This window comes from Mirounga angustirostris, unplaced genomic scaffold, assembly GCF_029215605.1.
Source record: "Mirounga angustirostris isolate CCGP_5_RB_7025 unplaced genomic scaffold, mMirAng1.0.hap1 SCAF_8, whole genome shotgun sequence".
Lineage (NCBI taxonomy): Eukaryota > Metazoa > Chordata > Mammalia > Carnivora > Phocidae > Mirounga > Mirounga angustirostris.
The window spans coordinates 85,510,338-85,523,768 of NW_026991716.1; the positions used below are offsets into that span (position 1 = coordinate 85,510,338).

At 43.2% G+C, this 13,431-nt stretch overlaps 1 protein-coding gene across 9 annotated transcripts in view; it reads right to left on the minus strand.

Moving 5' to 3' along the window:
• The window catches only part of FAXC (failed axon connections homolog, metaxin like GST domain containing), a 91,512-nt gene that overhangs the window by 10,984 nt on the left and 67,097 nt on the right, over nucleotides 1–13,431 (minus strand). For 7 of the 9 annotated variants that reach the window (XR_006789328.3, XR_010413706.1, XM_064597899.1 and 4 more), the window contains one exon: nucleotides 6,332–6,448. Coding sequence is in view for 6 of the 9 variants with exons in the window: in XM_064597899.1 (XP_064453969.1) it covers nucleotides 6,332–6,448 (117 nt within the window). In the remaining 3 variants the exon portion in view is untranslated. The other 2 variants (XM_064597900.1, XM_064597902.1) reach the window with 2 other exon arrangements.

The following is a 13,431-nucleotide window of genomic DNA, read 5'->3' on the forward strand; positions in this document are numbered from 1 at the left end:
ATACCATATATGGTTCTAGCCACTTCTTCTGTGGCTGTTTTTTCCACTGCCAGTTTTCTCGCTTTTCTTCCAGGAGAGCTGCCCTGCCTTCGTCCTGTGTGACATGAATACCCCTTCAGCGTGCAATAAAAATTAATAATAACAGCAAACATGCATATAGTCCTTACTGCGTACCAGGCACTGTTTGAAGTGCTTTATTCATCTGTTGAATTAGTCCTTGCAACAATCCTATGAGGCAGGAACTATTATTATCCCCATCTGTCATGGGAACACTGAAGCAACCGAGAGGTTAATTAACTTGCCTAAGGTCACATACCTAGAAAGTGGCAGAGCCAGGATTCAAACACCCAGTCTCCAGACTCCATGCCCTTCACCACAAATCTAATCTCTCTCTCTCTCTCTACTGATGAGCCGACAGCCTGGCTTGGGAATTAATAGCTGCATACTCCCTGTCACAGAAGATTGTTCTGTAATTCTTTTCAGGATCTCAAGAATTATGAGGAGATAGGTGCTGCCCCTCAAAGATAATGAGTTGTCAAGAAGAAGTGATCATTCTATTATGCAGTCCAGAAAGGGATTGCTTTTCATAAGCAAAAACTGGGAGCCCACATACCCATCCTCATATCCTGCCACTGATAAAAACAGTGGAATAAAGAACGAAATTTTCTGGTTGAGTTCTACCCTGTCTGGCTTTGCCAATCCCTTCTGTCCCTGACCCACTCACCGTGCTACCAGCCAAAAGAATAGAAAAAAGTTGGCACTAGAAACAGGCTCTGTGTGTGTGTGTGTGTGTGTGTGAGAGAGAGAGAGAGAGAGAGAGAGAGAGACAGAGATATGCCTGTGTTAACATAAATGTCTATGTTGAAGGTGTGAACCTTGTGAAATAATAGAAAAACTGCATTTTTTTCAAAGTGTACTCAATAATCAGATTACAACTTCATACATCAAACTGGTAAAAATTAAAATCTGATAACATCCAATGTGGAGGGTCAGGCATTGTAACTACATGTCTGGTGGAATTATAAATTGCTATAACCTTTTTTGGAAAGTAATCCAATGTCATCTGTTGAAATTCTCTAACTGTTGGTTCAAAACTCCACTTTTATTTCTCTATTCTACTAAAATAAAAGCACCAGTATGTAAAGATATATGTATTTGGATGTCAAGAGCATTGTGTCAGTAAAAAATAAAGAAGAAAAGAAAGATGAAAATGGCCTGAATGTCCATCAGTAGGGGTTGACTGAAGAAATTATGGTGTATCAATTCTATATATTTTGCAGCTGTTAAAAGGCATGATATTCTAGTAAGTGAAAAAAGGGAGTTATAAAGTAATGTGTATAATGCAATTCCACTGTTTAGTTTAAAAATAGTAAAAACAAACCAAAACTACTATATACGTGTATGTAAATTTGCACATGAAAAAGAAAGGCACAGAAAGATTCATTCCAAATTCTTAATATTGGTTATTCCATGGGGGTGGATATTGGACATGGATGAGGGGGAAGTCATAAATCTTTTAAAATATTCCTGTATAATTCAACCTATTTTGACAATCATGTATTTTTAAATTTAAAGTTCCAATAAAGTACATTAGTGAAATACTAATGAGTGATAAGTGATATGCTCAGACAGCTTGAGAGGCTATTTATCAGAAAGCCAAATGGTCCTCGACCCAGAGGTCACTCCCAAAAAGAATAAAGAGCTTTTCTCAGAGTTTCTTCAAATGGAACTATCCCCTGCCGCTCTTTGAAAAAAAAGTGACTCATTTTATTTTCCTGTATCACTGCAATTTCTCTAATATTCAAAAATATTGTGTACAATTTGACACTGAAAACATTGTCAACCAGGCCCAGAACCCAGGGCTCAATTTCTCCCAGCTGCCAACTGTGCACAGCAGGAATGAGAGGGAGGGAGAAGCGAGGGGGGAGCCTGCCAGCATGTCCCAGCTCCCCCTGCCCAGCCCTCGGTCATTAACCGGCAAGTTTTTGGAATACATGGGGCCGGCACCCACACGAACTCATCTGATCTGCAGGCATTTACTCGGCACCTCCCTGCTGCAGACCTGTGTGAGGTGCTGGCCATGCCCGTGCTCGCTCTCTTTAGCATTCTGTCACAGGCAGGGAGGGCATGGAGCATGTGCTCTTCCAGAAAAGTTTGAAACAAACTTGAATGGTGTGATGAGGACACCACCTTCCCCTCATCTCCTGAAGCTAAAGGGTACTGACTCAGAGATCGCAAAATACAAATACCCACAAAAGTCACCTGAGCCAGCCCCTCCCCGAGCCCCGAATGCCCCACAGCCACCTCTTCCTGAACATTCCAGATGGAGAACAGTAAGTGCAGGGGTGGGGACAGACTCAACTGTTTCTCAAGGAAATCCAGCACTTGATTGAAAGGTGGAAAAAGTTATCAATCAATCAGATAATAAGCAAGAAAAGACATCCAAGAGCAATAAATAACTGTTGGTAAAAGGGCTCCTGAATAAAGTTTTCCAGAAGCACACAGAAGGTGTGGTTGTCACAGATTCCGAAAAAGAGCATCAGGTTGTGCGGCTCTGAGGTGGCGCCACGTGGCGGGCGGACGCAGGGCACAACTGCCCGTCGGCCGCTTCTGGTCCGGTTTTCTGGGCTCTGCCATTCTCCGTGCCTGTCCCAAAGAGCGCCCGGATCCACGCGCAATTCTCTGAGAAGGACTCTCCGAACAAAATGTCAAATGTCACTCGACGACCTTGCTGATAGTAACACTGAGATTTTTTTACTGGAAAAATGGCAAAAATTTCAAAATAAATATTCGATCCTAAGGGAGGAATAAAATTTGAGGTGCTTTCAGACACTGCTCATGAGAAGACGCCCTGCTAGAAGTCTTTCTAGAAAGCAATTTAGCCATACAGACCAAGAGCTTAGACCTTTTGAGATAGAAATTCCCCAACTAGAAATTTGGCTTAAGGAGATAACTAGAGATAATAAGCAAGAATATATTTTTATACAATATTCACCAGAGAATATTAGTTAAAAAATTATGTGAAACAAGCCACAAGTCCAGAAAAAGAAGATTAATCACATCAATTACAATGTAGCCATAGGATAAGATATTATCCAACTACTAAATATGTTGTTTTAAGGCATATTTAATGACAAGGGAAACGGCCAGGACACAAAGTTAATTAAAACTATAGGTTTATAACTGTATCAACATCGTGATCCCAATTTTTGAAAATATACACATACATGTACTTGATGAAAGAGGAGGACACAAACCACAATATTAACAGTAGCTCTCTGTGGGTGACAAGGGGCACAAGTTATATTTTTTAATTTTCTATCTTTTCTAAATTTTCTCCAGCAAGGAAATAATATTTCATATATTTACATCTATAATACACAAACACATACTTAGTATATTTTAAGAATTGCTGAATATTCAACGTCTGTCACCTTACCTAAATTAAGGAAAATTTCTCACTGTTTTAGATGGCTCCGGTACACTATGTGGCTAGATATTGTAACTAATATCTAGAACCAGAAGCTAATATTATACATACACACTCACACACTTACACATGCGGCCAGGCCAACAGTGCTCTGGCTGTTCCAAAGCTAAGGCAGAAAACTGCCTGATCCAAGCATTCACGCTCCTGGATTTGAGCCAGTTCCAAAGCATACAGGTGCTTAGTTGTTTCTGCTTCTCCCTCCTCTTGTTACCTCTTGGGCAAGTCTCCACCATAGAAAGAGCAAAGGTGGAGAAAGAAGCAGAAACCAGAGTAGTATGTTGCCTATTAGCAGTTACAATCAGAAGCTTTGGAAGGGCATACAACCAATGACCAAAATGAGATTTAGAGACCCTCTGTGGACTTTAATGATTCATGCTACACCAGTCCCCAAGGAGAGCTGGAAGCTGCTAACTTGTTTGAGAACCAAAGTACATGCAACTAACTATGTGCCAAAGTCCCTCGCAGATGATGGTGTCGGATTCCCCCAAATGTGTGGGTGGGACTCAAAATTGATCCTCCAAAAAGGCTGACCCATTTCTTTAAAAAGAACACTAAATGTCTCGAGTCCTTCCAGGAAGTAAAAGTGAAAAGGGCCAAGTCATAAATAATTTAACAAAAGATTCTTCATTCCTATAAGAAGGGATTCTATAGAATTTGATAGTTCTACTCATAATGGGTACCTAAATGCTTCTGACTCATAACAGATGACGTCAGCCGTGTGTGTTAGTGTGCTTGCATGCATGTGTACAAGTGGGTGTGTTTGGGGTATATGTGTATAGAAGTAGGTGAGGAGATGTGGCAGTGTGTGTGCTCATGGGTGTGTAAGAGTGGTGTGCTAGGGAAGTGGAGGGAGGGAGTAGGAAGAAACAGGAATAGAGTGTAGATATAAAACATACCTCTAAATGAACTAAAGGGAACCAATATATTTTAGATGATTAAAATGAAGAGAAACTATTTTAAATGCTACAAATATCACCAATAGGATAACATGTTCTATTTAGGTAACTTCCAACACATTGCAAGACAAGGAACAGCTCTATGCTGATCACATAGGAAATTAAATATTAGTCCATACTATCCCTAGCTTCACCCAGCTGAAGTTCTGGAAGACCTTCAGTCAATGCCTGATCCATTCCAATGAGGTTTGGTAATGTATCTGAAGCCCCATCCCCACCAATAGGAAAATCTGGGGAATGATTCCTCCTGTCCTTAGCCTGGTCTGAACTTCTGGGCATGCACATGAATCACACACACACACACACACACACACATATGCACACACAGAACTACAGCCTTCACCAACCTTCCTATCCACCCACCTGTGGCCACCACACGAGTGGTGTTCACCTGTCTCAGTTTCTTGTATGATTCTGCCTTGCTTGGTTCCGACCATCAATCCATCAACATTAAAAACATTCTATATGCTATTCACTGGTGATTTCATCTACACCCCCAGCCTTCTCAGTTGGGGCACAAATACCTTGGTCAATTCTGTCACTCCCTTTCCCAAACCCAAATATTGGACTTTGATCCCTATTTCCCCAGCTCCCAGGCACTTGCTTAGGTACTTCTTCAAACTGAAGATGACTCGGGGCACCTGGGTGGCTCATTTGGTTAAGTGTTTGCCTTCAGCTCAAGTCATGATCCCAGGATCCTGGGATCGAGCCCCACATCAAGCTCCCTGCTCAGCGGGAAGTCTGCTTCTCCCTCTCCCTCTGCCCCTAAACCCCACCCCCCACTCCTGCTCTCTCTCTCTCTCACTCTGCTCTCTCTCAAATAAATAGACGAAATCTTTAAAAAAAAATTGGAGATGACTCCAAACAGTTCCCATCTACCAACACAGGAGAAGCCTCTCCCAGAGGCCCAGCTTCCATGTACATCCCACCCCACCAGTCTGTCCACCAACATACACACACACCAAGATCTGGTCCCTTGACATCGACCCACGTTGAGCTTACTTTCCCTGCCCCCTTGCGAACATGAATTTTATTCTTGGCTTACCACTCCCTCCAACCCCACACATATGTTCATTCATCCTTTACGTCTGGTCCCATTCATCCCCACTTCTACCCCCCAGTCCATAATGTAACTCTGGCAGGTCTTACAGCCAAGATCATACTACAAAGATACAAGATTATGTTTCTTTGGCCAAAATATACAACAATTACTATTACTAATAATAATATTTTACATAGTATCAGACTTACAAAACATTTGTTGACACTTCCCCCATTTTTCACAATCTGGAACTTACCAGCTTTACCACTCTCAATGTATAATCTACAGATACCCACTGGAATAGGAGAAAAGAACATTCTGAATTCAAATGATATAGAAACATATGTACTTATACCTACATGTGAAATATGTAACACCAGTTCAGACTCAAAAACAGCATCTAGATGGGCAATGTGTCCATCAGCCCCATAGCCCACCATGTTTGCTGCCGAACTAGATAGATCAGAAAGTGGCGAGACTTGGCACCAATGTCCCAAGCAAATTAAGGAAGACCAACTAAACAAGGGAACTAGGTGGAATTTAAGCCCCGTATCAACAAGTATTAAGTCCACTATGTAAGGAGCTGGTGTAATACACAGTACAATTTGTGTCAACTTTGTTGAGGACACAGTCTCGGCAAGATGGCAGGTGAGAAGCCCGGTCTTCCTCAACCCCTACACATCCTGAGCATAATAAACTGACTCCAGCCCTGGACACCACAGCCTGGTGTCTCCATAAAGCACAGTCAAGTTCACAGGTATTGACCCAGAATTCTCCATTGTGTTACCCCTACCCTTCACCCCACAGCAACTCCTAAAGCCTGAAGAGGTTTGTAGGGCTTGCCTTTGATCAGCCGTTCAGGTCTTGTCCCAGGTAAGGTCCACATTGCCTGTGCCAAGTGTCCAAAGACAGTGGCGTCGAGAGTAGAAAGCTTGGGGCCCATGATGTACTTCTTATCACCTGCAGCAGACAGAGTGGAGAGGTCACTGGGCTGGCCTGCACTGCCCCACGTGGTCACCATGGCGTTCAGCACACTCTATAGGTTCATTTAACTGTGTGTCAAAAGCTTTGCAGAGTCAAAATGCATGCACCCCCTTTATCTTAAAAAAAAAAAAAGAAACAAAAGGAAAACAAATTAATTCTGTTTGGATCAACCCATACAATAGCCAAACAGGGAAATAACTGGAAACATATCAAGAAAAGCAGGTAAGGGAGGAGAGTTCATGGGGAAAAGGGAAATCTGATCACCCACAGACCTCTGAAGGCACCTCCTTGTCTCAAAGTCTAGTAATTAAAACTTGAGATGCTTGAGAACACCTGGAAATTTGCTGAACCCATCTCAAAAGTAACCCACACCAAGCACACCGACCTCAGCACTTATTTTATTAAATTAAAACATTTCCTCAGGAAGAACTCAAGAAGTCTAGGCTACGTGGTAAGGTTTTCCATGCGGCACCATGGTCTTGGTAATGCCCTCACCACTGAACACCAGCTTCCACAGGAAGAGAAACTATGAAACTACAGGCCCCGCCCTGCAATCGGGTTGACGTACAACGATGTGTCGCATTGCTGCCCCCATCTCTCCTTTTCCATCACTACTGAACTAGCTCAGTCCTCATCACCTGGACCGTCCCCTCTGACCCATTAACACTGTCCCAAGTCCATCTCCCGAGGCACTGGCAGGCACTGTAGCGAACAGAGGCAACACAGGTGGAACTGGGCCCACCTGGTTCACATCCTGGCAACACCATTACTCCATGTGGGAGCCTGGTCGGTACTTAAGCTCTCAGAGCCTCAGTTTGCCCATCCGGAAAATGAGGATGATATTAACAGTGCTCACTTCTCAGGGCTATTGTGAGGATGAATGGCATCATGCACATGAAGCACTTAGCGCCATATGTCGGGACCTCAAGCATTAGCTTTCATGATAGCATCCCCTCTGTTTCTCCAGCCCATTCCGTATCCCACCTGACTTAAATCACTACAGTGCTCTTTTCACCATGTCACTCCCCTTCCCACAAATACTGTCAATGGGCTATGAAATGGGTTAGGAAAGAAAGTCCAAACTCGGAATTCAAGCTCATTATGCTCCGCCTCCAACCCATGTTCCGGCTTTCTCTGTCGCTCCTTCCTTACTCTAGCAAACCTGGGGGACACTGCCCATTCCCACACTTCATGCTTCCCAAGGTCACATCTTTGCCCAGGCTGCGCCCACCCCTTTCCCTGCCCCCCACTATCTGTATGTGCTCCCCACTTCTCTCATCTGGTAAATTCTATCCATCCTTCGAGGTCCAGCACGAGCCTCCTTCCAAAGCTTTCTCTGTCTATTCTATCTGGTGGTAAGGGAGTCTCAGCTGAGATAGCCCCATGTTCAAATGCCGCTATTATACATAGGACCTTGTAGAACCGTAAGAGGCCTTTTATGCCTACTAACCTCAATTTCTTGAACCATAAAATGGGAGGAATTGCTGGTTGTTTAGGCGAATAAGTGAGGTGACTCAAGGAGAGCACACAGCAGAGAGGTCTTCCCTCTTCTAGCCCAGTCTCCATACTGTGCTATGTGCTGGTTGGTTTTTGCTTGTTTGTGCATTTTGTCTTTTCAGCTAAATGGTAAGTTCTTTGAAAGTAAGAATAATTTCTTTTTATTAAGCAAACTCTAATGCAATGTTTACTACATACCAGGCATGGTTCTAAAGGCTGTACTCTGCAAATATCTACCCATTTCACTGTCCTTGAGTGGCAAGCGGACAAAAATTAAGCATCTGATGACTGCGTACAAACAAGCTAGGAGAAATGGCTGGAGTTGGGAATGCCAGTTAACAGACCAACACAGCACAATACCAGCATATGGAAATGTATCAAATCAACATTTTTTACACCTTAAACTTACATAATGTTTTATGCCAATTATATCTCAATTTTAAAAATAAGTTGAAAGCAACAAAAAAACAACAACAAATGGAACTGGAGATTATCTTTAAAAAAAAATCATTTCTATTCTATATTCCACAGGGACCAAGGAATGCCCTACAATATGCTCAACGTAACCAAACTATCTACTCTGGTGAGGACAAGCAAGTTGTCCATACCTGGACAAAAATAAAAAAGCAAACCGGGGTAAATCATTTGTTCTCAAGAGTGTCAGTTATTTTCTTGGGGTGCCTGGATGGCTCAGTTGGTTAAGTGTCTGACTCTTGGTTTCTGCTCAGGTCATGATCTCAAGGTTGTGGGATTGAGCCCCGCCTCAGGCTCTGTGCTGAGTGCAGAGTCTGCTCAAGATTCTCTCTCTCTGGGGCGCCTTAAGCATCTGCCTTCGGCTCAGGTCATGATCTCAGGGTCCTGGGATCGAGCCCTGCATCAGGCTCCCTGCTCAGCAGGAAGTCCGCTTCTCCCTCTGCCCCTCCCCCACTCATGGACATGCACGCATGCTCTAATAAATAAAATCTTTAAAAAAAAAAAGATTCTCTCCTCCTCTCCCTCCCTGTCTGCTCCTCCCCACCACACTCTCTCTCTCAAATAAATAAATAAAATCTTAAAAAAAAAAGTGTCCATTATTTCTTAATGCACCCTGCTGGCTCCATGCCTTCTCCTTAGGGCTGGCATTAGTGAAGCAGGTGGTACTTCATGGCCGGGGGACCCTGACCCAGAGCTCTTGTGCCATCCTGAGAGGGCAGAAGGGGCGTGCCAGCCAGTGATCCCTATAGGACTGTGCCAGGGCTCAGCCCAGTCAAGGCCCAAACCTAAGAAAGCCCACAATGCAGAAGCCATGGGACAGTTTTAGGGACTGTGAGAAGGGCCACACACTGTTTCAGAGAGAAGAAAAACAAGACAGAGGACAGCTGCAGGAGCTTCCTGCTCAGAAGGAAAAAAAAGAAAATGTTGATCTCCTTAATTTGATTTAAAAAGAGAAAGAGGGAGAGGGATTGTCTAAGGGAAATGCCAGAATGAAGTGTGTAAATTGAGTCTTTGTAGAACCCAAAGACTTTGGAGGCAAGAGGAAAAAATACATACAGATAAAAAAACAAAACAAAAACTTGGGAACCTAAACATAGAGCACCTGGGACCTTGATAAAAAGAAAAAAATAAATAATTAAAAATGTAATCATTTGGGGATATCTGGGTGGCTCAGTTAAGGGGCTGCCTTCGGCTCAAGTCATGATCTCAGGGTCCTGGGATCGAGTCCTGCATTGGGCTCCTTGCTCAGTGGGGAGCCTGCTTCTCCCTCTGCCCCTCTCCCTGCTTGTGCGCTCTCTGACAAATAAATGAATAAAATCCTTAAAAAAAAATGTAATCATTTGAATACATACATCAACTATGCATACAGTATTCAACCCGAATTTCCCATTTGGCATCAGAACATTAACACTGAAAATTCATGGATTTAGTTAGTAATAGAACCGGACTAAGAAGGCTGGCTCCCAGGTCTTCCGACCTCCAACCTCAGGCTCCTTGCTCTGTGTAATAGGCCCCTTGGGTCATCATCTCAGAGACAAACACCACCTGAAGGGTTGAGCTGTGATCATTTACCAAAAACAATGCTTTAGAGAGGAAGAAGTACGGAATACAGGAAAGAAAGAAAGAAAGGAAAGAAAAAGAAAGAAAGAAAGAAGGAAGGAAGGAAGGAAGGAAGGAAGGAAGGAAGGAAGGAAGGAAGGAAGGAAGGAAAGAAAGAAAGAAAGAAAGAAAGAAAGAAAGAAAGAAAGAAAGAAAGAAAGAAAGAAAGAAAGAAAGAGAAAGAAAGAAAGAAAAGAGAAGAGAAAGAAAGAAAGGGGAAGGAAGGAAGGAAGGAAGGAAGGAAGGAAGAAAGAAAGAAAGAAAGAAAGAAAGAAAGAAAGAAAGAAAGAAAGAAAGAAAGAAAGAAAGAAAGAAAGAAAGAAAGAAAGAAAGAAAAGAAGGGCGCCTGGGTGGCTCAGTTGGTTAAGCGACTGCCTTCGGCTCAGGTCATGATCCTGGAGTCCCTGGATCGAGTCCCGCATCGGGCTCCCTGCTCAGCGGGGAGCCTGCTTCTCCCTCTGACCCTCCCCCCTCTCATGTGCTCTCTCTCTCTCATTCTCTCTGTCTCAAATAAATAAATAAAATCTTTAAAAAAAAAGAAAGAAAGAAAGAAAGAAAAGAAAAGAAAAGAAGTCTAGGGCTTTTTAAAGGTGCTTCCAAAAAAACTGATGGAATTTAGCATTTGTGGAAAACGTTGAATGGAGGATACAAAATCACAAGTGTATACACACACAACAGTGATAAATTTAAAGAATATCAAAATATACTGTTATCGAAAAGTCCTCAAGGACCAAATGGCAGGAAGCTTTTTAAAAATTTTATTTTGAAAGGATCTTAGATTTACAGAAAAGTTGCAAAAATAGCAGAGCTCCTGTATATCCCTCAATCGGCTTCTGCCAATATCAACATCTTATACTATCACAGTCCATGTAACAAACTAAGAAATTAACATTAATACAATACTATTAACTGCACTATTTTTATTAGTTTTCATATTTTATTCACATCTTATTAGTTTTTCAACTAATGCCCTTTTGTGTTGCAGGATCCAATCTAGGATCCCACATTGCTTGTAGGTGTCATGTATCCTTACTCTCTCCTCCAATCTGAAAATTCCTCAGTCTCTCCTTGTCTTGTATAACCCTGACACTTTTAAAGAATACTGGTCAGTTATTTTGTACGACGTTCATTAATTTGAGTTTGCCTAAGGTTTTTTATGATTAGATCAGGTCATGCATTTTTGGCAAGAATACCATGGAAGTCATAATGTCACCTTCTGTGATGGCTAATTTTATGTGTCCATGTGACTGGCCACGGAGTGCTAAGTTATTAGGTCAAACATAATTCTGGGTGTTTTTGTGAAGGTGCTTTGGATGAGGTTAACATTTAAGTGGTTGACTAAGTATTGCAGATTACCATCTCTGATGTGGGTGGGCCTCATCCAATTAGTTGAAGGCCTTAAAAAAGGGGGTGGGGGCTGACTCTCCAGAGAGTAAGGGAGAATTCCTTCTGCCTTCAAGGGGGAACATGGGTTTTTTCCCGCCCTTGGACTCAAGCTGAAACATCAGTTCTTCCTGGGTGTTGAGCCTTTAGACTGGACCCACACCCTCAGCTCTCCTGGGTCTCCAGCATGCGGACTCACCCTGCAGATCTTGCGACACGTCAGCCTCTGTAACTGCAGGAGCCAATTCCTTATACATTTTTATACTAAATATATACATCCCGAATATACACGTATATATTTACATACATTCTATTGGTCTGTTTCTCTTAGGAAACCTGACTAATATACCTTCTCAGGGCACCCTCTCAGAGGGTCCATAATGTCCATGTGTCTTATCACTGGTGATGTTAACCTTGACTATGTGGTAAAGGTGGTGCCCGTGAGGGCTCTTTGCTGTAGTGGTACTACTTTTCCTTTGCAACTAATAATCTTGGGTGAGATCTTTTGAAACTGTATAAATATCATGTTTCCCTGCAAACTCTGGCCCACTGATTTCAGCATCCACTGGTGGATGTTTTCTGAAACAATTATTACTATGATGTTTGCCTCATCAGGATTTTCTATTTTTCTCACTCCTTCTACATGTATTGATTAGAATCCTACTATTCCCTACATTCCCCATTTACTAATGTATTCAATTATTTATTTATGTAAGTACGTATTCATCAACACTTATTTTATTCTATGGCTTATAATCCAGTACTTTCGTTATATATTTTTATTGCTCAAATTGTTCTAGCTTTGGCCTTTTGGACATTGGCAGGAAGTAATTTTAAGAGGGAAATTGAATTTAGATTGGACTCTGCTTAGAGACAAAGAGGCCAGGCTAAGGTCTCAAGACTGCAGGACTCTCAGCTTTCACCAAGTGGTTCCAGATCTTGCGGCCAGACGTTGCAAAAACAAAACACTAAGGGCATTTTTAAAGGGCACTGAAGGAACAGGCTTGGAGGATGAAGCAACTCAAGCTTCATTTTCAGTAGGTAAACTATCCCCACTGGCTTCTGTAGGGAGGGACAGAAGCAGCTCAGAGCTACCTGAGCACCTGTGACTCCCTGCCAGCCTCCAGGTTGGGAGCGTGGACCAGAACCACTGGTGAGCGCAAATGAAGGTTGAAAATATCAGAAACCCTGGGAGGTGAGGGATATCAGACTCCCTGAGGGGTGCTCCACCAGAGGACAGCTTCCAAGCATCTGGAAAACCTCCGTGAGGGTGCAGAGCCCTCCTGACTGTGAGGGCAAGCCCACATCACAAGAGGGTGTGGAGTACATCCAGCCAATGAAGGCAGGGTGACTTCAGGTGCCCACGGTGATTTCACAGAACTCCATGCCTGTATCTTCAAGTGGCCATTAGCGAGCAGAGACCAGTGAGGACATGCAAGGACAGTGACCAAACAGCCAGGGGAGAGGGGCCATGGAGAAGAGCCCATGGCAGGGGCAATAAGAGTTGGCTCCACCAAGGGCTAGGGAATACTAGCTGGTCCTGGGTGTTCCTAGAATCTGATCCTACCTCTCTTGGGTGGTGTGGGCAGCTCTTCTCCATGGAAAAGGCCATGATGCAGATGCAATAACCACTGGGGCACCAAGGATGACCACAGATTGAGTGCTAAGTCAAGGATAACAAAAATGTTCTGGAGCCCTAAAGGATATTCGCTCTTTGTACCTCAGACTTGAGCTGTGATTGGATTTTACAAGATCACTGGTCAAAATCTTAAGTGACCCCATTAATCCAAGGCTGCTTATCCTGACCTCCAAGCCTGAGCTGGCTCTTGCCACATTATCTTCCGCTTCTCTTGTCATGGACAGCAACACAGAGCTGACCAGGAGACACCAGGACACAACACAGATGACAGTATCTGGAAGAAGACGGAGCATGTTGGCCAGCTTCCTCACCCCCACTAAGGACTGACTGAGGTGATGGGTGGGAGAGGAGGGGGAAGGGTGAATAT